The sequence below is a fragment of the Nelumbo lutea genome, chromosome 7 (genome assembly GCF_056320005.1).
Source record: "Nelumbo lutea isolate HS-2025 chromosome 7, American lotus-T2T, whole genome shotgun sequence".
Classification (NCBI taxonomy): domain Eukaryota; kingdom Viridiplantae; phylum Streptophyta; class Magnoliopsida; order Proteales; family Nelumbonaceae; genus Nelumbo; species Nelumbo lutea.
In genome coordinates, this window is record NC_142690.1 from 61,305,325 (window position 1) to 61,330,180 (window position 24,856).

Below are 24,856 nucleotides of genomic sequence, written 5' to 3' on the forward strand. Positions count from 1 at the left end.
TTATAGGTGACTGCATTAAATCTGTTGTGAAATCCTTTCCATGTCAGCTCCAAGATTCTACATTCTTTACTACTTGATCTCCTCTTCTTTTATTACCTGCCAATTTTATATGCATGGATTCAATTTCATTCCTTTTTTCTGTGGAAACGAAGTTAATACGGTGCTTTATATACATGTACATATGTTTAATGGATGTTTTGATTTGAAGGTGATATGAATTAGAGGTGTTTATTCACTGAGCAGTGCATGTAGCCTGAATATTCTATAATAAAACAGCTATGAATTCTGATTTGTTTAACTCTTTGCCTTTTGGAATTATGAATTTACTGTAGATTTTTTTGCAATACTTTGCAGCAAAATGCTTCTGACCTCTTGTATTTTCATTGGAATACTAGTATTTTATATGACTAGTCTCTCCAGATAATCATAATATATTTTTTCTTGGGAAAAATGTGGCTCTTCTCCTTATAATAAAAATATGTGGAGGTAATGGTGTCTACATCATGGCTATATTGATATACAATTTGTTTACAGTGAGATGAGACAATTATCTAATTTAAACATCTAAGCTTATGTATATCACCTGTATCTGTGATAACATCAATGCGGGGAGTAATGCCATGCCTTTACCACACAGCCTATAGTGGTCTTATTTGCCAAGTTCACTATTTCAGGTGACTGTTCTTCTCAAGGAATGCCATGATATTCAGCTCAGATGTGGATCTATTGGACAAGCTTATGCTGATGAAGTTGCTAATGCTCTAACTGTTGGAATGACTGATGAGTCAGATGCGGAGAAAGTCATTTCAGAGCGACTTGTGAGCAAGATATGATTTATTGTTTTGAATTTTATGTGATTCTCCTTGGATGAATAGATAATGTACCCTAAGACCTTACTTTTGGTGAAACTGTTGAAGCAGTTGACTTTTAAGGATATAAATGGATTAGTTGAGCAGAATGTCCAGCTTCGAACTCTTGTACGCACTCTTTCTGAAGAAAATGAGAAAATAGAAACAGAGTTACGGGTAACTCAACAGTCCTGTTCTACATCTAATTGTATCTTTAAGTTTATTGTTCTTGATCTAATTTCACCCGTAAATTATAGTTAATGTTTTGCTTGTTGCTGGTTGTGAACTTAAAAGATCTTGTGCTTTTGGTTACATTAGTTTTTTATTGAAAACTTGATTAACCTGCATTATATAGTCATTGAATAAGCTGGGACTGCGTAATTGGGATTGTAGGGCAAATTTGAAATGGAGCTCCAAAAGCAAAAAGACGAGGCTGCTTCTAAAGTTGAAACTGTGTTAAAGAGGGCAGAGGACCAAGGGCGTATGCTAGAATCACTTCATAGTTCTGTAAGTCTTTTGTGAACATTATCCTGTTTTTCCTTCTGTCGACTAAAATCAAGTAATCTACACAACTTGTTCCAACATTATGGGGTTGTCTTTATGACTTTTGTTTTCTCTATTCTATTCTATTCTATCAAGTGCCTTATACATTGTTAAGTTGTGAGCCTGCAAATCATTTGTCACTACTACCCATGTCCTTTTATGCCTGCCCCTTACTATTTCAAGGTTTAACATGCAATGGGTCTTATCTTGTTTTTGTTTACTAATAACAAATCTTCTGGTTGTTGTTGGCTTGGTCCCCATTCTACTTCAATCAAAGTTCAATTTAAGATGGTTTGGTGTTGGAAGCTTCCATAAATAAGATGTTTTTGTTCTTGTTATGATGATTTTGCCCCACTTCTAATATCTTCTAGAGTGAATGAGGAAAAGAGAGTAGTCTTGAGTCTTGACACAATGAACCTCCACGCCACATCTTCCATCACAGACTCCTTAGAGTGTGATTTTGTATGAAGAACACGTGCATTTTTTTTTGGCTCTCAAACTGCTATCCTAGAACATTACCATATTAATGCCACAATTATCCATAACCCATTGAAGAAAAGGAGTGAAAACACAATAATCAAAATACAGGGCCATCCAAAGAATTAATTGAACCCCCATCCAAACGCTTATCAAAATCAGGTTTGGAATGATATCCTGTGATATTCCTATAAAAAAAGGGAAACCTGTGATAGCTAAATGGGGGTTGGCTGAAGAATTTACCATCCTCATAATATCCTTTAGGCTCAGTTTGGAAGGAGCAAAATCTTATGTTTTGTATGTATTTGCATTGTTCATATTTGTATTTGTACTCTTTCCAAACTGAGCATTAATAGCAGCACATTGCTCGATGGTGTTCAAGCTTCTTTGCACAAAACTAAAACTGACAGTTAATAGCTGCACATTTTAAGTCTTTGAGGGTTGTCCTTTTTTTATAGGAAGAGGAAAATGTGCTGATTAGGTAAAATTTTAAGTTCTTCCTTACTAATTAGTTCAGGTTTTTAAGTCTTTGAGGGTTCAATACAGCATTTAGCAATGTTTGTGTTGATTAAACCCTAATAAATAAGAAAATAATAAAAAGAAATTAATATATAAACACAAAATGATTATTTTAGTTTAATAAAAAATATTTTATAGTAGGAAGTAGAAAACTGCTTGGCAATTAGGCGAGGCGAGCCTCAAAGGGCGCCTTGTTGCCTTGGCGTCGCCTTGACAACTATGATTCTTTGTATTTCCAAATTACAGTTTCAGGTTCCTTCAACCACCCTATTACCAGCTTAGAGTCACCTTCAATTAACAGTCTATTATAATTTAAATCTATAGCAATCTTTACTCCTTGCAAGACGGCTTGGAACTCTGCAAAAACCGAGTCCCCTACTCCAACTGGACCTGAGAACACAGCAAAGTTCAGTTTGATGAATCCTTCATCTGGTGGTTTCCAGCCCACAACAGGTTTAATCCTTGTAGCGGAACTTCTAGTTACAGCTTCCAAATTTCTCCACATATCATCAAAGGAGAAATCAGAAATAACTTTATAGACTTGGCCCTCATTAAAGTTCTTGACAATCTTTAGCACAAACCATGTCTATGGGGCAAGTTGATATGAAGATCTTTTAAGCATTTCATGAATTGAAGATAGTTGCATTTGATCAATGCTTTCTTGACCTCCAAACTAGTTACCTTCATAAAAGCTAAGGCTTCTATCTACAAAGGAGAGAAGGCTGAGCTTTGGCCAATGGTTTGAGATGGGTCTAGGTAGGTCCTTACATGAACTCCTGCCAGGATCTCCATGGTCCATAGAGGAGAGGATCTTGTCTATTTTGGAACAAATAGGATTTGCTTGAATATTGGACCAGGTGAAACGAGCCTGAAACATGTGAAATTCTTTAAGTTCACATGTATTGATGTACAAATTGCACATCTTCATGTGGTCGGTGATTCTTTGGTTTGGATTATTTGTTTCATGAGAATATCTAATTACACGGAAGCCTCCCTTTGATCCCTAGGATTATCCCATGGTCCTCTAATGGCGAACATTTTCCCACAACCCCTTCCTTGTTATCATTTGATCCTAATGACTAGTCCTACTAATTACTCTACCACTTCATGGCACTTCAGTTTTACATTAAGATTAAACCTTCTGATGCTCAAAATAAACAAAAATAAAAAACCTTCCCCTCCCATCCTGTATATCCTTATACATCCTGTATAAGATGTATCTCTTACACATCCTGTATATCCTTCCCCTTTTTTTGTTAATGAAAGTTAACCTTTCTCAAAAAAAAAAAAAAAAAAAAAAAAAAGAAAAATTAATCCTTCTGATGCTCCCCATGATGGAAACATTTTTTTTAGTAAGTAAATAAATCCTTCTAATGCTCCCCATGATGAAATATATTTTTTTTGATAAGTAAATAAATCCTTCTGATGCTCCTCATGCTGCCCCTTGCTTGGCTAGACAATCCGGCATAGAGTTTGCTGATCTCCTCACCCATTGTATTCTTACACACGTGTTTCTTGTCAGAATCTTAAACTTCTTAATTTCATTCCTGAAACACCAAACTACTGACTCTGGGTTCTGCAACCAGCTTATTACTACCTTGGAGTCACCTTCAACTATTAGCTGTTTCACCCCTAATTGAGCTGCAAACTGTACACCTTGCAGGGCAGCTAGTAATTTTGCTCTAGTAGAATCTCTCACTCCTAGAGGACCTGAGCAGAAAAGTACCATATTTTCAATTTCATTCATCAAAACCCCACCCAACCTAGGGGGGCCTGGGTTACCTTGACTGCTTCCATCAAAATTCAGCTTCAAGAAGTTTTCAGGAGGTGGTGTCCAGCTTGCTTTTACTCTAACCTTGGAAGAGTAATAACTTGCAACTTCTGCCCAATTCCTCCAAATGTCAATATAGGAGAATTGGTGGAACAAGTCCAAAGATTTCAGCCAATGGATAACCCTATTCATGACACAGTCCTTAATCTCATGATGGTTTCTTTCCTTCTCTTGGAAAATTGTAGCATTCCTTTTTTCCGAAGTTCTCCAAATCAGTGAAGCTATTGCACACCTCTACATAATTTTAGCTCTTTTCTGTTGCCAAACAAAGGTAGAAGGATAAAATAGCACCCAAACAGAGAAAGGAGCTAACCCCATAACTTTGAAGTAAAAGAACGAGAATTTACTGATTTTAATGGTCCTCACTCTAAGATCTGCGAAGGATGTACGATGCACCAGTTAGGAGAAATACAAAGGTAAGGTCTTCTCTTTTGTAGATTATCCAAAGTATTTACTTTCCCAAAGTACATGTCCAAACAAAAAACCATAACCTTAGGGGGAATAGGCTTGCACCAAGCTCCCTTAAAAGGGAAGACCAACTGATGGTTAGAGTGGCAAAGGGATTTGAAAAAGCAGAAGATGGCCCTTTTGACCGAGGTGTCCAAATTCTTTTGTTTGGTTTAGAAGAGTTCAAACAAACTTTCTCAAGAAGACTCAACAATAGCTAAACACCTGATTTCCTCATCCCTTAAACCTTTATGGACCCAAAATCCCAAGTTGGAGCCCAAGTTCAACGAGGAGAAAAATTTGGAAACACCTTCTTTTTTGTACTGAGAAACAGAGAATAAGGAGGGGAAGAAGATCTTCATGGTGACATCTCCAACCCAAGTATCCTCTCGAACAGAGTTGTCATCACAGATATCATACCTGATATAACTGAGGAACAAAGGAAGAATGCTGTGCACTGCCTTCCAAGGGGTTGCCATAGTTGCTCGGCTTGGTACACCAACATCCCTTCCATTCTTTGAGCATCTGTGAATGCTTCCAATCACCTCATGCCACAATCTCTCTCTCTCTAAGGGCCACCTCCACAGCCTCTTCCCTAGTAGAGCTGTATTTTTCTGAATTAAGTTCTCTAAACCCAAGCCCCCTTCCTCTTTACTCCTACAGACCACCTCTCACTTAAATAAGTGATCTTTCCTACTTTACCCTTGTTCCCAAAGAAAGTCTCTCATTAATTTTTCCAACTTCTTAGCTTCCCTAGTTGGGATCCTAAAGACGAAGATATAGTATGTTGGTTGGTTCACAAGTGTAGCACTAATTAAGGTGAGTCTATCCACCAAAGAAATGTAGTTCTTTTTCCATGAGGCCAATCTCTTCTCAATTTTTTCTACAACTGGGCACCAAAACCTACTTTCCTAAGGATTTGCTCCTAAAGGAAGCCCCAAATAGGTTAATTTCCAACTTCAAAAAACACTCTAAGCACTCTGTGATAGCCTCCACTTCTCTTAGCTGCAAGTTGACCCCTGCCATGCAACTCTTTTCAAAATTATTTTCAAGTTAAAGATACTTTTGAAGCTTCTAATCAACATCTTTAAATTTCTCGCCCTCTCAAGATCATCTCCCTAACAAAGGTTTAAGATATCATTTGCACATCAACGAGCTAAAGTGAAAGGAAAGGTGAGAGAGGGTCCCCTTGCCTATTACCCCTGCTAGCTGAGAAAAAGTCTTTCTTCTAAGAATTGAATAATATCTAATTTACACACAAGGCTTTGTGTGTAAACCTTGATTCGTAGACAACTCCTCCCACAATTGATTTCTTTCTCTATAATTGTTAGGGCCATACACATTACTACCCAAATGAATCCATCCTTCATTCTTGAATTTGATAGAAATCGAGAATCTACCTATCAGCTGTTCCATCGGTTCCACTACCTCATCCTTCCACACTGTGACAATACCCCTTGAAGTTCCCCATAATGGAGCCAAGGACCAGCTTACTACCCTTGATCTCTAAAAGCTTCTTACCCACCTTCCATCTATTTTAGGCAATTTTGTCTCTTGCAGCATTACAATATCAGGTTTTCCCTCTTCAATAAATATTAATTGCTCTCCTCTTCCTTGCACTCCCCAACTCTCTTCATAAATACACTTCAAACAGGATTTAGATCCTTCTTAAACCTAGTTTTTACCTAATACCTAGTGTTCTTCCTCCTCTCTCCCCTCCCACTAAACTCTAAGTCACCCTCAGTGTCAGAGATTAATCTCTCCACTTCAGATCTTTTATGGTTTTTTGTTTACTACCTCCCTATTTAAAATCCTCTTCCTTTTTACTAAGCAATTCTTCCCTCTGATCATTCTTCTCCACATATCCTTCCCTTAATCCCTCCTCCTTGGCTCCTCCAGCACTTTACAATTAAACCTCCAAAATCTTTCCACCTCCTCTTCCTGCTCCTTACCTACTCTTGCTCCATCCTTTTCTTTTACCTCTTCAGTGCCCCCTCCATCCCTACCTCCCAGTTCACCACTTCCCCTTCCGAGATGGGATTCTGGAGTATCTGCAACAGGTTTGGCACACGGTCAGTACCAAAAACAAAAAGAACATTTATACCGGGAGTCGCAGGGGCTGACTGGGACATTTGAGTTTGTTGAGAAGTGGGATTCTGGTGGAGAAACCTGTCCCTGTATCTGCAACAAAAAGAACCTCCCTGGTGGAGAAACCTGTCCCTGACTGGGATTCTGGAGTATCTGCAACAAAAAGAACATTTGAGTTTGTTGAGAAGTGAGTATAGATAAGTAACCTCCCTTGGCTAGTCTATTTTGGTGGAGAAACCTGTCCCTGTATCCTCCTTTCTGGGCTATCCTTGCTGATCACCATTGCAAAGTCCTGATCCCCTCCTTGACAGAACTGAGAAGTTGGAATGACCTCCTCAAAGGAAGTAGTTTGTGCAACATCGTAACCAGGCATTTCAATCCTTCGACCCACACTCTCTCCAACTCGAACCTCTTTTTCTTCTAAAAATAGGGTTTCTATATTGAAGCTTTCTTCTTCCATCTTGTTCACATTTCCTTGCAGATTGATACTGCCCAAACTGACTGTCATCCGTACCTGAGTCATTGCTAGCCTCTTCCTCAGACCAGTTGCCATCTTCTAGTGAGTCGAGATCATTGTGTTTAATACATCTTGGGTTGCATATGTCAGGCAACAGTGACTTCAGTTTCTGCATCGAATTCCACTGTAGAGAGCCGAGCCGAGCAGAACCTGTGCCTGAATCTTTCAACCGAGAGGAAGATGATAGATGGTTCTTACCATCTATCGATGCAGCCCCCTGTCAGATGAATGAGTTTTAAGTGACTCATGTGTCTCTTGCTGAAGATTTGTCTTGCCTTCAGTCACATGACTTTTTAAACACTTACTGTCACCATTTGGGCTGTTTTAAGTCTGGTTAGCAGCCTCAGTTCATTACTACTCATGGGCTTTGCTAGACTTAGCTGCCCATTGTGACCAGAAATGACCAGCACCAGCACATGACCACTTAATTTGTTACGCCCAGACCCAATTCAAGATGGTTCAGCTCCCTCCTTTCTTGGTTCTGGCCTTTCGTCTCCCCTTATTTTGATAACTTTTGAACCAAACATTTGCTGCCTTTGACCACCTGCACATATGACCTGCTACATGCCAACTTGTTGCCTTGTTCACCGCTTTTTTGACCTTCCGCCTGCTTCAATCCTTCCGGCCTCTTCAGGTAATGTTTACCCTTTTTGGTGAAATTTTTAGTCCCTTTTGAAATCTCCACTCCTCTTGAGGCATACAAGACTTCTTCTTCCACCCTGTTATCCTCCTCCTTACGAGCCTCTTTCCACAAGCCTGCTTCTATGGAGGAAGCCAGCCATATTTAGTAGAAGCATCCCTCCACTCTTAAATCAATTTTCCTCGGAAGATCTTCTGGCCTTAATCCACTTAATAGTGTAGCATCTGAGCGGAGGTCCCCCAAGAAAGCACCAATGAGACACCCTCCACACAACCGGGCTATGGTTTCAGCCACTTCTTGCCTCCATAGGTGGAAAGGCAAATGTACCAGCACATCATCAACAGAAAACTCTTTGGAGTTGGACAGAGGACACCATCCGGATATTGTTAATGTTCCAAGATCTGATTGAATGGTAATTGCAGATAGGTCTAAACTATCTTCAACCAAATCCAGCAACGCTTTACAACTATCAGAAGGGGTTACAATAAAGTGCCTTTCAATTTCAAGCATTGTATCAGCAAGTCATCAACTCTCCTCCAGTCACTGATCGGATTTTTAGCTTGGATTGCAAATTACTTTCCCATTTTTCCCTCCTTTAGAAGCCAACCGCCTGCAGTGCCCATTGCTCTTCGCCATTACCACTATCTCTTGTCCTAGATCTTCAGCTTTACTGCTGTTTTCGTCAATCTTTTTTATCTCTATTGGGATCTCTGCTTGTGCGTTAACCATCCATTCGGTGATTTAAAAGGCGTGCCTCAGGTGCATTTTGGGGTATGTGCCTTGCCTATGTCCTAGGCGCAGCACCTTCAAAAGGCGCATGCCTGTTGCGGCTTGTGCCTCAGCCCAGGTGTGCACCTTCTTAAACTTTTACGCTTTTTTGCTGTGTTGTTCATTCATTCATCCTAATAAAATATTTTCTTAGAATACAATTAAAATTACAAAATCATTATTTTTTGTATGGGAATTAAGAATTTAAGACCCTAACATGGACTTGTTTGGGCTTGCCTCGAGGGGCTTGGTACAATGGCGGCTCGTAAATATGCAATATGTTTTACATCATATTAGCTACTTGAAGTAATGCAATTGAGGAAAAAAACAGATTGTGGGTTTTACATGCTTGAAAATGTTTTATTTGTTTAATTTTATTTTTATTTTTTCATTTGGATACACTTTACATGTTATGTTTATTTATTATAATTTTAGATAATAGTTTTTTTTTAAACATTAATTTTATAATTTAAGTTTATAATTTTTATTAATATTATTTTTAATATTTTTTATTTTTTTTGCATTTCTTTTTATTTTTTGTTTTTTTTTTTATTTTTCTGACTTTTTTATTTTTTGGCATTTGTTTTTTTATTTTTTTGTATTTTTTGCGCCTTGGTTTGAAAAGGCGTGCACCTCGCCTTGCGCCTCAGGTGCAAATTGCCCCTTGTGCCTTGTGCTTTGAAAATACTGTGGGCATTGCAAGAACTCATTGAGCATTCTAGTAACTTCCCTCCAACCATGGCCCTGTCTTCCTTCAGGGAAATAGACAAGCTGCTTCTTACCCTTACCAAAATGTTCCAGTAAAATTATATACGATCCTTTAATGCATTCTAAGACATACCTCTTTCCTTCTTCAATGCGAAACTCTTTCCAGTTTTTTTGCTTCTCTTTGAGACTTGCTCCAGGTACGAAGTCCTTGAACTATTCAATCTCTCCAATTCCTTCCAATATCACAGTAGCCTTCTTAGCTTCCCTGATATTCAGATTCAGCACTCCTCTAGATCTCCATTGTTGAAACAAAAACTCCTTAGCTTCCACCTTCTCTCCTCTACAGCTGCCATTGTCTGATGTGTGGTCATCTTTAAGCTATGCTGTACCATCCCTTCTGTCTCTTTCTTGGTCAGAAGTGCCTTTCTGAATTTGAATGAAATGCGTTCTGTTATCCCCATGATGGAAACCATGTCCATTTAATATATATATATATATATATATATATATATATATATATATATTGTTTCCAAATGCTTCTAATCCATCTTGCATCAAGATTTGCAATTTTTGGTTCTTGAATCTCACTCTTAATTATTCCCCAATACTCTTGGTAAAACTTGATTGGGAATCCATCCGGTAGAAAGGCTTTTGTCTTTTGCGTTGAGGACATGCTGAATTGCTTGGGCCTTAATATCCTTGTTTCTATTCTTTTATTGTTGGGCCTTAGTGTAATGGGCCTACCACCTGCCTACTTATTTTATGTCTTATTTACAGCCACCACTTAGGAGGTATATTTGTAATGACACTTTCATTTGTTATATAGTCAAATATATCAATGAGAAGGGCTGACCAATTACTGCTGTCATGGTCGAATATTTCAATTAGAAGGCTTACGAACCAAAACTTTCTTTCTCTTTGTTTCTTTCCTGCCTCTGTTCAACTACTCTGAGCTATCTTTCTTCTTCTTTTTATCTTTCTTTTCTGATTAAATCCACATGATTACTGCTCTCAGGGACAATTACTTGGTATCGGAGCAGATTTCTTTTTCCCTTTTTTTTTGGTTTTTTGATTCCATACTCCTAGGATCCGTTTCTTATGCTATTGTCTGGTTGGAAGAAATTCTAGGAGAGTAAATAGTGCTGTTTCATTACCCGGAAGAAGACCTGGAGTGCTGTGCCGTAGATTTATCCAACCTGAGAGAAAGAGACCAGTTTATGTTTGCACCTTCTAGGGGAGGACTGAGATTGGAATTTGGGGGTCTCTAGGACTTTCTTAGGCCTCTATTGAGATTGATCTTACAGGCAGACTGATTTGTGATTACTGGTAGGAGTGGGCCGAGTGGCTGCATCTTCTACAGTTTCTCCTGGGGTCCAGGGTTAGTGAAAATTTGGTTGGTGAATGCAAACTGATTGAAGGTCAGTTGATTTGAGGTTATTTTACCTCTCTTTTTATTGCAATATTATTTCCAGTGAGTTTTTGGATTGATGGATCCATCTGGATCAGATTCAAAGTTACTTATGGAATCTGAAGGATGTCCAAGTGGGTTTGTACAGTGATTTAAAAGGTGCGTCTCAGGCGCGCCTAGGCGCACAGGCGAGGCACATTTTAGGGTATGTGCCTTGCCTAGGTCCTAGGCGCAGCCCTTTCAAATGGCGTGCTCCTGATGCGCCTTGCGCCTCAGCCCAGGCGTGTGCCTTTTGAAAATTTGACGCTTTTTTGCTTTTTTTGAACATAGCGCCTTTTGAAAATTTGATTCTTCATTCATTCATTCTAATAAAATATCTTGTTAAAAGGCAGTTAAAACTATAAAATCACCATTTTTTGCCTGAGAACTAAGAATTTAAGGCCTAACGTGGACTTGTTTGGGATTGCCTCGATGGGCGTGGCACAAAGGCGGCTTGTAGAATCAGGAATGTAATATGTTTTACCTTACATTAGCTACTTGAAGTAATGCAATTGAGTGAAAAAGGAGATTAGAGGTTTTACATGCTTGAAAATGTTTTATATGTTTGATTTTATTTATAAATTCTCATTTGGATATGCTTTACATCTTATTTTTATGTATTTTAATTTTAGATAATAGGTTTTTTAAAACATTTATTGTAAAATTTAAGTTTATATATATATATATATATATATATATATATATTTTGAAAAGGTAAGGTAATTTATTAAAACAAGAACCAATACAAAGGAGCCTAGGCCATTAGAGGCTGCCTAGAGCCACCACAAATTACAGGTACAACCAGTTCTGAGATCTAAACAACAGACTCAAATTCTGAATTTTAAACACCTCCGTTGCCGACACCCAGGACAGAAGTTTACCCACAACTTTCTGCACCATTTCCTCTGAAGGTTTTGCTTTGCCCTGAAAAGTTCTGTTATTTCTTTCAATCCAGATAGTCCAAAGGACAGCAGCCGGGATAGTTTTCCAAACCAAGATACCTTTCTTGCTGAGACCCTCAATCTGCCAACACAACAGCAGATCCTTCACAGAATTTGGCATTACCCAGCTGATTTCCAAAGCTTGAAGAAAATGCCTCCAAATATAATTCGAGACTGGGCAATGTAAGGCCAGATGTTCAGTAGTTTCTACTACCCCACCACATAATCCACATGACATGTCCGAAATCTGAATGCCACGTTTCACTAGATTAACTTTGGATAGACCTTTATTTAAAGCCATTGTCCAGAGCAAAAACTTCACTTTAGAAGGACTGATTGGGCTCCAAATCTGTCTAGCCGGAAAGTTTTGCTGACCTGAACTTATCAACTTACTGAACATAGACTTAACAAAAAACATGCCATCAGCTTCCCATTTCCATCTCCAAGCATCCTCCATGTTTGGGTCAATCCTCTGGTTCTGGAGCAGGCCCAACAGAATTGCATACTCAATTTCCCAGTCAAAGAGGCGCCTCCTACAAGTTAGGTTCCAACTGAAAGAGTTACCATCCACATTGAAATTCTCAGCGAGAGGAAAGACATCTTTCAGACACACTTCAGAACACCAAGAGTCTTTCCAAAATTTTATTCTTTCCCCATTTCCCAAGTTGTAACGTATTCCTTCTTCAAATAAATTAGTGTTCTTCATTATACCTGTCCAAATGGAGCTTATCCCTCTTGAAATAGGAGAATTGGATCTCCAATCACCCCAGTCCACTCCATATTTGTCCACAATCAGCTTTCTCCACCAAGCATTTCTTTCATTTGTAAATCTCAAAGCCATTTACACAGGAGGGCAGAATTGAATTTCTTCAATTTTCTTATTCCCAACCCTCCAACTTCCTTAGGAAGACACACTTGATCCTAGTTTACAACGTGAACCTTCTCCTCCTCCCAACCTCTCCAGAGAAAGTTTTTCTGTAGTTGCTCCAATCTGTTAGCCACTTTGAAAGAAATAGGAAATAGGGAGAGATAGTGAGTAGGTAAATTAGAAAGAGTACTCTTAATCAAAATCACTCTCCTCCCAAAAGAAAGGTATTTAGCTTTCTAGGAAGCCAATTTCTTCTCCATTCTTTCAACCACTGGATTCCAAATCTGAGAGGAAGTATATTTAGGTCCAAGAGGGAGCCCCAAGTACTTGACCGGAAGATGGGCAGTCCGACAAGCCATAACTTCTACACAAACTTCTAGATTTGCAACAAGACCTACAGGGATAATTATGAGATTTACTCAAATTAACCTTGAGGCCAGACACCACCTCAAACTAACTGAAAATTCAAAGCACAACCTCCAGTTGATTAGGAGAAGCATCAACAAAGCATAAGGTGTCATCAACAAATTGAAGAATATTGACTTTTTCTTTTCCCGGAGCAATTGCAAAGCCCTCCCAAAGCCCATTCTCAGCAGCCTTCTTGCTAAAGAGACAAAATTTCCTTGACGCAAATGAAGAGTAGGGGAGAGAGAGGGTCACCTTGCCTCAAATCTCTTGAACTTCCAAAAAACCCCGTCGTTTGCCCCTTAACTAAGATGGAGAACTTAGGGGTCTTAACACAAACTATGATCTAGTTTCTCGAAAGCTGCCCAAAATTCATTTTTCTCCAAAACCATATCCAAGCAGTGCCAATTAAGATGATCATAAGCTTTTTTAATATCCACTTTACACAGAACACCTGGGGTCCCCTCCCTCTCTTCTTCTAGACTCCAACAGTTCATTGGCAATGAGAACATAGTCAACCATCTGTCTACCTGGGACAAAAGCACTTTGGTTACAAGAGATAACACTGCCTAACACACACTTCATTCTTTCAACCAAAATCTTAGCCAGGATTTTGTAGAAACTGTGCAAGAGACTAATGGGCCTGAAGTCCTTTATATTGACAGCCCCCTCAATTTTTGGAATAAGAGTGATGAAAGTTGCATTCAGACTTCTCTGAAAGGAGGCATTAGTGTGAAATGCCTGAAACACTTGCATCAGATCACTCCTCACAATATCTCAACATTTTAAATAGAATAAATTAGAGAACCCATCAGGACCCGGTGATTTATCATTTTCTAGCTTCTTTACTGCACCCTTAATTTCCTCTTTTGAGAATGGTCTCACTAACCAAATTTTCTGCTCTTCATTTAACTTAATAAATTGGAGCTCGGAGGGAAAAGGTCTCTAAACCCACTTCTCTTTATAAAGGTTCTTATAGAAAGAAGTGGCTACAGATTTAACTTCAGAGCTAGACTCACCACACCTGTCCTCCCACACCAGTTTGCTGATTGAAGAGAACCTAGCACGAGCATTTGCCATTTTGTGAAAGAACTTTGTATTTTTATCCCTCTCTTTAAGCCAAATGGATTTAGCTCTTTGTCCCCACTTCCCCTCATCCTCAACTACCATCTTATTAATATTATGTTTAAGATTTTTTTGAATTTTTTGGCATATTTTTGAATTTTCTGACATTTTTTTATTTTTAGCATTTTTTTTTGTATTTTGCGCCTTGCATCAAAAAGGCGCGCGCCTCACCTTGCGCCTTGCGCCTTAGACGCAAAGTTGACCCCTGCGCCTCAGGCGCAAAGTTGACCCCTGTGCCTTGCGCTTTTAAAACACTGGGTTTGTAGATCATTTTTTCAATACTGTCACCACAATAAGGCTAGATGGGACACATTTGTTAGAGTGGTCTCAATCTATGTGTCTATGTATGCAGTAAGGGAAGATTGGTTTTTCTCATAGGGAATATTAAGAAGCCAGAGAAGAACTTAGAGGATGGTTGAGTACACTAGAAGTTCAGGACTGTTATCAGTCTTGAACCCTAATGAATCTCAGGATCGAAGATAAGAAGAAAGAGGAGAGAAGAGAAAGAGGGAGGGGAAGTAGTAGAACACAAGGGTTGAAAGGAGGAGCAGAAGCTTAATGTTTAGCTGCCGCCACTTTAATTAATATTTATAGGTTATGCTCATTACATGGAAAGGACAGATCTGCCCTTAGTCTTTACATAACAACTGAAACAACTAAATGACCAATAGCTAACCCTAGGCAGACTAGAACAACTTCTACCCTACGAACACAGTGGGACTGTAGCTGTGAGGCCCACATCAGTGTTCTCCACACTCCCCCTCAAATTGGGAATAAATGTTTATCATTCCCAACTTGGATAGATCTGCCTCTAGCTTCTTCCGTGATACAACTTTAGTGAGGATATCTGCCAGTTCCATATTGGAGGTGATGCATGGGAGACATACTTCTTGTGATGAAACCCTCTCTCGTACAAACTGTCGATCAACTTCAATATGTTTAGTCTTGTCATGCTGCACTGGGTTGTGTGCTATATTAATAGCCGCTTGATTATCACAATACAACATCATGGGCTTCTCATACTCAACACCCAACTCCTCAAGTAATGATCTCAGCCAAAGAATTTCAGCCACTCCATTAGCCATTGACCTGTACTCAGCTTCAACACTGGATCGAGAGACAACACTTTGTTTCTTACTCCGCCAAGAAACCAAGTTACCTCCCACAAGAGCACAATATCCAAAGGTAGACCTTCTGTCATCGACACTCCCAGCCCAATCGGCATCCGTATAGACTTCCACCTTCATGTGGTCATTGTTCTTGAACAGTATACCTCTACCCGGGCATCTCTTCAAGTATGCTAGTATTCTTTCTGCTGCTAGAAGGTGCGTGGTTCTGGGAGAATGCATTTACTCACTGATAACACTAACGGCATAACTGATGTCTGGTCGGGTAAGGCATAGATATAGGAGCTTTCCCACTAACCGCTGGAACATAACTTTGTCCTCAAGCAGCTCCCCACTCTCTGCATTAATCCTGTGGTTCTGTTCAATGGGTGTATCTGTAGGTTTGACACCTAACTTTCCAGTTTCAGCCAATAGATCTAACACATATTTCCTCTGAGAGACAAAGATCCCCTGCTTAGATCTAGCAACCTCAATACCCAAAAAATACCGTAGTGTACCTAGATCTTTCACCTCAAACTCTTGATGAAGGAGCTATTTGAGGGACTCAATCTCATGGTTGTCGTTTCCTGTGACCACAATATCATCAACATAAACTGCAAGTAGTGTCAGTTACGACTCCACCCTCTTGATGAACAGTGTATGATCTGACTGGGCCTGTACATAACCGAACTTCCCAAGGGCTAGTCTGAATTGTCGAACCAAACTCTTGGTGACTGTTTCAAACCATACAATGCCTTATTGAGCCGACAAACTTTCTTACCTGCCTCTGTATCATAGAATCTAGGAGGCAACTGCATGTAGACCTCTTCCTGCAAGTCCCCATTCAGGAAAGCATTCTTAACACCCATTTGGTACAAAGGCCAAGTGTAGCTTACTGCAAGAGATAATAGAACCCGAATGGTGGTCATCTTGGCTATAGGGGCAAATGTCTCCAAGTAATCTATACCATAAGTTTGAGTGAACCCCTTTGCAACTAGCCGAGCTTTGTACCTCTCAATGGAACCGTCCGCATTATGCTTCACAGTAAATACCCACCTGCATCCAACTGGTTTCTTTCCTTTGGGCAAGTCAACTAGCTCCCAGGTATTATTTTTCAACAGGGCATCCATTTCAACTTGCATTGCACCTCTCCACTCCGGGACTGATAGGGCTTCTTGCATTGTTGTCGGAATAGAGACATCAGCAACAGAGGTGAGTAGGACCTGTAGGAGGGAGATAGGCGATCATAGGACAAAAACTGGGTGATGCAGTGGGCTGTAGATGTGGTGCAATGCCGTTTTCCTTTACGGAGGGCAATGGGAAGGTCAAGGTCATCCGTTGAGGGTGAGGTAACAACAATGGAAGGAGTCTCTGTGGGCCCTGGGACTGTAATATCTGGACTTGGAGCCGCAGAAGAGATTGTAGCTGGCTGGGACTGTTGATGACTAGGATCAATCTGCCTGCATCGCCTGTGATAGACTCTCAACTCCCGATCCCTTTGACCACCCTCGCTACTACAACCCTCATCACTACAACCCTCATCATCAACTGGAATAGGTAAAGGAACAGCCCCAAAGGTATTAACCATGTCCTCACTGCACTCCTCCTCCCCTGAAGAAAAAGACCCAAATCTCCATGTTCATTACTCTCCCCCTGAGGAGAGACCCGAGAATAGTAGGGTGTCTCCTCAAAGAAAGTGACATCCATGGATACAAACTTCTTCCCTGAGACAGGATCATAACAACAATAACCCTTTTGAGTTTGTGCATAACCAAGAAAGATGCATTTGGAGGCCTTGGGTTGAAATTTGGAGTGATTGGGACCAAGAAGCTGAACAAAACAGGTACAACCAAATTTCTTGAGGGGAATAGTGAACAACTCCTCATTGGGGTATAGAAGGGAAAAATGAGGTTTCATATCAAGAACCCGAGAAGGAATCCGATTAATAAAACATACCGCCGTAAGGATAGCATCACCCCAGAAGCGAATAGGGACGTTGGAGGTAAACATAATACTTCTACCCACCTCCAAGATGTGCCTATTCTTCCTCTCTGCAACCCCATTCTGCTGAGGTGTATGAGGACACGTGCTCTGGTGGATAACCCCATGATTAAGGAGGTACGATGCCAATGGCTTAGCAAAGTATTCCTTTGCATTATCAGATCTAAGCACTTTTATCCTGGCATCAAATTGTGTTAGGATCATTTGGTGGAAGTTTTGGGTCAGGACAGGCACCTCATCTCGTGATCGCATAAGATAAACCCATGAAAACCGGCTGTGGTCATCAACAAATAGCAAAAAATACCTGTACCCCCCCATAGAAGGAATGTGATATGGCCCCCAAACATCAGTATACACAATATCAAAAGAACTATTACTCCTTTTATTACTCACTGAATAAGAGTTTCTACAATGTTTAGCCAACTCACAACTTTCACACTTCAACTGAGATGACTCAACCTACTCAAACAAAGTAGGAAACAGACTCTTCAAGGACCGAAAAGATAAATGACCCAATCGGTTATGCCACAACATAACCGGACTCACAACTTGAGAAACAAGTAACTTCTTATCCACTGACTCTTCCCGACGAGAACTCTCCCCGAGCAGATAGATCCCATTCGTCTCACAGCCAGTCCGTCCCAATCACCTTCTTCGTCTCCATGTCCTGAAAAACACATCGGTCAGGAAAGAAAGTTACTGAGCAGTTCAAATGTTTGGTAATGCTACTGGCGGAAAGGAGGTTAATATCCAGTTTAGGAACATGCAAGACAGAGGACAAGGATATAGTATCTGACAGTTTGATGTCACCCTTGCCAGAAATAGGGACAAGAGAACCATCAGCTATAGATACTTTATCCCTACTAGAAGATAAGTGATAAGTAGTAAACAAAGAGGGCAAGCTGGTCATATGGGCAGATGCACCTGAATCTATTACCCAACACTGTTCAGTAGTACCTGGAACGGAGGCATGGTAGGCTGAGGCTCGAGTACCTGAGTGTGCAAAGGCCGATGTAGTCGGAGCTGATGATGATTGTGGTAACTGGGCTGAACTGCCAACTTCCTTCTCCAATTGTATTAGAGCTGCCCGAACTGCAGCTAAGGTCTCTAATGGTGTGCCTCTCGTGCCAGATGAGGATGCTGAATCAGTAGTCATAGCCACATGAGCATTACTCCTTTTATTTCTCAACTTTGCCGGGACCAAATGTGGATGCAGCTTCCAACATGTTTCTTTTGTGTGTTTAGGTTTCTTGCAATGCTCACACACCACATCCCTTTTATCTTCATTCTTTCTGTCCCTCTCTGAATCACCCTCTGTTTTGGGTTTGACAGCTACCAAGGCACCTGAGGTTGCATCATGACTTTCCTCCTAGTCTCTTCACTATGCACTTAGGAGTATGCTTGATTGAGGGTCACACTATCTCTGGTCAAGATCTGCTGCCTCACAATATCGTATTCTGAATTCAGTCCTGCCAAAAACTCAAACACTCTGTTTGTCTCAATGTGTTTTCTATGTATCTGAGCATCTTTGGGACTCTCCCACTCAAGAGTCTCTAAGTGATCAATCTCATGCCACAGGGACTGCAAGTTAGTGAAATAGACCGACACCGGTTTCTCTCATTGTTTAAGGGCATTCACCTCACATTTCAACTCATATGCTCTGACAACGTTAAGGGGTTGGGAGTAAGTCTCTTTCATCACATTCCATATCTCCTTGGCTGTCTTTGCCCATAAGTAATTTCGACTGATATGGGGCTGCATTGAATTAGAGAGCCATGTCATAACCAAGTAGTTTTTTTGGACCCACTTGGTATACATAGGGTCTCCCTTGGAAGGTTCTGTTACATCTCCCAAGAGATACCCTATTTTGCCCTTCCCCCAATAGCCATCATGGCTGATTGGGCCCATTCCAAGTAGTTTGATCCATCAAACTTTATGGTTGTAATCTGAAAACCTGTCTTAGAACCACCACCATAACTGCTGTTCCCAAAACTGCCTTCTGCCTGATTATTAAACTCCATTTCAGTCAAGAACCAGAAGTATCAAAGACTACGGTTACTACACTCAAAACCAGCACTAGAACTCCCAACAACAGTCACAAAATCAGTAGAGAATCAATCTGTACTCACGATAGATGTGCATGAAATATATATAGGACTGATCTGAAATCAATAACCACACACAACAGCAACAGTCCGAACTTTTTGAAACCCCAAAAGAAGACTGAAACACAATTTGAAGAGCAATCTGATATACTGAAGCCAATTCGAGGTTTTAATCAGTCGTAAGAGCCGTACGGATAAGGTTTGTATTAGGGTTAAGATGAAATCCTAAAACTGATCAATGTTGAGGAGAATTCTAGGGTTTGCTGCAGGAATAAGATCACAAGTTTCGGCCTAATACTAGGGTTTGCCGTAGGGATAATACAAAACCCTAGAGAAACCCTAGAGAATAGAGAGATAAAACCCTAGATTAGTTCGGCCACCCTTACTGGATAGGGACAACCTATATTTTCTGATGTTACTTCTATCAGAAAGTGAAAATTACAGTAGAATGAAGTTTGCTGCCTACCATGGTTACCCGAACCCTAGCCTTTTCTAATTCTTCCTAATCACCAACTTGCTACAACTGTGATACTTCTTCAAACAGCTGCTAATCCTCTGGAGATCTCCAAGAACCAGTAACGAAGTCTGCTTTCTCAGCTTCCAGCCTTAGATGATTCTCATGTGGTCGGCTGGAGTAGACTCACATGAGAACTTGGCTTTGATACCAACTAGAAGTTCAGGACTGTTATCAGTCTTGAACCCTAATGAATCTCAGGATCGAAGATAAGAAGAAGAAAGTGGAGAGAAGAGAAAGAGGGAGGAGAAGCAGTAGAACACAAGGGTTGAAAGGAGTAGCAGAAGCTTAATGTTCAGCCGCCGCCACTCTAATTAATTTTTATAGGTTATGCTCATTACATGGAAAGGACATATCTGCTCTTAGTCTTTACATAACAAATAGAGTAAAACAAAGACTGAAATAAGTAACAACTGAAACAACTAAATGACCAATAGCTAACCATAGGCAGAGTAGAACATCTTTTACCCTACGAACACAGTGGGACCGTAGTTGTGTGGCCCACATCAGTGTTCTCTACAAGTACCAAAATGATTTTCAAAGAGGACCTTTTGTCTAAATCTTTTTTGGCTGTTGATTTTTTGTGGGTGCTTAAGGGTGTTCATATGCGTAGAAACTTTTGTATTGTGAACTAATACACTTGTATACTTTTTTTTATGATTAATACAATGTTACCTTACATCTTAAAACAAAAAATCTAAGTGAGACTTGAACTGGGTCAAAGGATATCATTGCTGGGCTTATGTTTCTGTTTCATATTTTCCTCTATTTCATTTTTATAGGTTGCAATGTACAAGAGATTATATGAAGAGGAGCTTAAAAGTCGGGCATCTTACCCTCATTGTGTTGATACAGTATCAGGTTTTGCTATTCTTAGCTTTAGTTATGAACAAGTCTTTTTTTTTTTCTATTGTTGTGTTATGTAATCGTCATTGTTTGTTATTCATGCATGCATTATTAGTGAATATGACCAGTTGTTTTGTTGACAATTGTAGAGAAGATGGGCCGAATGGCCCATAGGTTGTTTATTCTGTCTTGTTATTTATGTTTTTCTGTAATGAGCCTTATTTTGGGCCCATCTTGTCTATATTAAGTTCTTTGTAAATTCTTGCCCAACTAAGGGCCTCCTTGTAATTATTCAAATATATCTTAATAAGATAGTGTTAGGGTGCTGAGGGAGAGTAGGTTCGAAACTCTCGTTCTCAGACCCTCATTGCCGAACTCTCAAGCTCTCCTCTCTTCAGTTTTCTTCATGGTATCAAAGCATACCCGAACTTCAATATTGTAGGGCTGGAAGCTTAGGCTCGTATTGCCTGATTCTTGGAGGTCATTAGAAGTGCCCAAGACTAGAATCTCTTGGAGAAGTGGTTTGGTGGCCAGGAAGAATCAGAGAAAAAGAAAAAAAAAAGGAAGGGGAATAGCTCGGTTCTGTTTTGAAGCTTGAACTGTAAGTTGTGTTCAGTTTTCTGGTTGTTCTGTATTACTTTCGACTGTGTTTGGACTGTTGAAGTGTTCGAAAATCTCTGGTTGTTCTGTACTATCTTCGGCTGCCATTGAATCTGGTTTAACCCAGAAATTTCTGGGCTGTTTTTTCACTCCTTGGACTGTCAAAATTGCCGAAACATCCTTGTAACAAGGCTGTGGATTGTTAATTATATTTGGCTGTTTTTGGGGGCTGTATGAACTGTTCTTGAGGCCTTTTTTATTTTTGACAGTGGGGTTGTCTCTATTGCCCACACCGTGTTTGTAAAAAGGGTTATTTCAGCAATACCTAGTGGTATTTACCTTGAAGTCCAGATTTGAAAAGTTACTTCGGCTGAGTGCCTAGAAGCTTCGTTTACTTCTTGAAGGCTGAACTCGGTGTATTGTTTTTTTGTGGTCGGCTGAACTCAGTGTGTTGCCTTCTTGTGGTCGGCTGAACTCTGTTCTTGCTTGTCCTCATTTAGTATACTTGTAGAAGTCATCTAATATCATCTTTGAAGTGTTTACATGATGTACACCTCAGAGTTTGAAAACAAAAGTGGTGCTGAATATGGACTGGTTCAGGGGACTCCAAGTGATTCCTTGTTGACTGTGACCACAGTTAAACTAGATGAAACTAATTATTTGGTATGGTCACAATTAGTAAAGATTCATGTATGTAGTAGAGGAAAGTGGGGGTTCATTTGCGGGAGTAAGAAGGCTCCCCCAGAAGATGATCCATCCTACGAGAAGTGGATGCAAGAAAATTACACTGTCATTGGGTGGCTTGTGAACTCAATGCAGCCACAAATCAGGCAACAGTACCTATGGATGAATTCAGCAAAAGAAATTTGGGACAGTGTTGCAGAAACCTATTCCCAAAAACTCAATGTGGCCCGGGCATATAAATTGAGAAGTGATGTAAAGAATTTAAGGTAAGGTGAGAAACCTCTTGCTGTATATTTCTCAACCCTGAAGTCCCTATGGCAAGAGATTGACCTAATAGAAGCTGTAACTTGGGACACCGCCAATGATGCAGAGACCTATAGAAAATTGGTTGAAAGGAACAGGGTATTTGAGTTCTTAATTAGACTAAACCCAGAATATGATATCACAAAACAAAATATTCTTTCCAAGGAGTGTGTCTTCACAAGCTTATGCATTGGTGAGTAGTGAAGAGAGAAGAAGGACTGTCCAGGTTCAAGGGGTTGATATTAATGATCACTTTGCCAATATGGGGATTAAACCTAAAGGGAATGCTGGAACTTCTGGTGGCACAAGAAAGAAATAAGTTATATGTGAGTATTGCAAGAAGCCGAAGCACACCAAAGACAAGTGCTGGAAATTACATCCTAATCTTGTTCCCATTCGGTTTCAGAAAAAAACATGATAGTAAAAGATCAGGAAGTGCAAATGTAGCTGTCGGGCCAGATAGCGAGGAGATGTCTGCTTCTGCATAGTTGGCAGCCATGAGAGCAGAATATGAAAAGTTTGGGAAGATGATCAGTCAGTTGAGTGATGTGACCTCTCCTTCCAACCCTTTAGGAAATTCTGCAGCTTCAACATTTGCTCATTTAGGTATAAGGGCTTCTGCCAATCATGCTACCACTTCAGGTAATCTCAAGATCCCTTGGATTATTGATTCAGGAGCTTCTGACCATATGACCAATCTGTCTACCTTGTTTGCTCATATGACTTGCTTCTTGGACATGATAAAATCACTTTAGCTGATGGTTCACTTGCCCCTATCTCTGGTAAAGGAACCATCAAGGCTACGGATTCCTTGTTCCTACCTTCTGCCCTCCAAATCTGTTGTCTATGAGTAGTTTAACCAAGTCACTAAACTGTTGTGTAACCTTTTTTCTTTCCTACTGTGTTTTTCAGGATCTGAAGTCTCAGAAGGTGATTGGGAGTGGCCATGAGGCGAACGGGATATACCTGTTTGATACTCTGGGACAATGCACTGATCATCTTGGGAATGTTGCTCTCGGATCTGTCTCTTCAGAGTTTGTTAGTCGGGTTATGTTGTGTCATCGTCGTTTTGGTCATTTGTCTTTTTTTGCCTTGAGTCATCTATTCCCTGAACTGTTTAAGGGAATTAGTTTGTCCAGACTTCATTGTGAGTCTTGTGAATTATCAAAGCATTGTAGAAACAATTATCCTTTGAGCAATAAAAGATATTTTCCTTTTAATATTGTGCATTCTGATGTGTGGGGGCCTTACCACTTACCCTCCATGGGTGGCTACAAATATTTTATCTTGTTTATTGATGACTTTTCTTGGTTTACTTGGATATTTCTGATGAAATCCCGTGATGAAGTTCCAAGCCTTGTAAGACAATTCCATGAATTTGTTCTAACCCAATTTGATAACAAGATTAAAATCTTTAGATCTGACAATGCAAAAGAATACTTTGAGAAAAACCTATCCTGCTATCTCTCTGACATGGGGGTTATTCATCAAAGCTCATGTGCTAGGACCCCAGAACAGAATGGGGTTGCTGAGAGGAAAAATAGGCATCTTGTTGAAGTTGCAAGAAGTATCTTATTTGCCTCACATGTTCCTATCAGGTTTTGGGGTGATGCTGTTTTTACTGCTACCTACCTTATAAACCGTATGCCATCTAGGGTTTTGGGGTTTAAGTTTCCCTTCAATCTTCTTCATCCAGACAAGGACCTTTTTCCTGTTCCCATTCGTGTCTTTAGCTGCACCTGTTATGTACATGTTCCAAGTGTCCAAAGGCATAAATTTGAACCCAAAGCTCAAAAGTGTATCTTCCTTGGTTATTCCCCCACACAGAAGGGTTATTGTTGTTTTGATCCAAAGTCTAGCAATCGGTATGTTTCCATGGATGTCACCTTTGATGAGCTTTCCCCCTTTTATGGTTCATCTCCAGAAGGACATTGTCTACAGGGGGAGGATTTGTCACAGGTGTTTGCTCTTCCTCTTTCTGTCCCTGTTGAGTCTCTTGATGTGTCTGCTTCTCCTTCAAATGTATCAAGTGTGGATCAGTCGTTCCATTCTTCTTGTCCCAGTACTCTACCTCCTCGTCCTATCCTCAATCCCAAGGTGTATCAAAGGCAAAGATCCAGAAATGTGCATGTTGTTTCTCCTACAACACATGAGCCTCATACATTTCCAGTCACAGAAGAGACAACAGGTACTGTTTCAGCACCTTTGGAGTCATCATTCCTTGACCTTGATATTCCCATTGTTGTTAGGAAAGGAAAACGGAAGTGCACTGCACACTGCATTTCCAAGCACCTTTCTTACAGTTTGCTTTCTCCTTCATACTTTGCCTATCTCTCTTCTGTTGCTTCTCATCCTATTCCCAGGTCTGTGTCAGAAGCTCTTAAGATTCCAGAATGGAGGGATGCTATGAGATCTGAAATCAATGCCCTACACAAGAATGACACTTGGGAAGTGTTGGATTTGCCTGAAGGGAAGGATCCAGTCGGTTGCAAGTGGGTCTTTACTATCAAATACCGTGCTGATGG

At 40.2% G+C, this 24,856-nt stretch overlaps 1 protein-coding gene across 2 annotated transcripts in view; it reads left to right on the forward strand.

The window, feature by feature from the left end:
* The window catches only part of NUA (nuclear pore anchor), a 110,236-nt gene that overhangs the window by 46,366 nt on the left and 39,014 nt on the right, over positions 1 to 24,856 (forward strand). Inside the window, exons 15-18 of one of the 2 annotated variants that reach the window (XM_088953462.1) lie at positions 675 to 818; positions 921 to 1,025; positions 1,242 to 1,355; positions 20,681 to 20,759. In XM_088953462.1, the coding sequence (XP_088809588.1) occupies positions 675 to 818; positions 921 to 1,025; positions 1,242 to 1,355; positions 20,681 to 20,759 (442 nt within the window). The remainder of the gene's footprint in view (positions 1 to 674; positions 819 to 920; positions 1,026 to 1,241; positions 1,356 to 20,680; positions 20,760 to 24,856) is intronic. The other variant, XM_088953463.1, reaches the window with a different exon arrangement.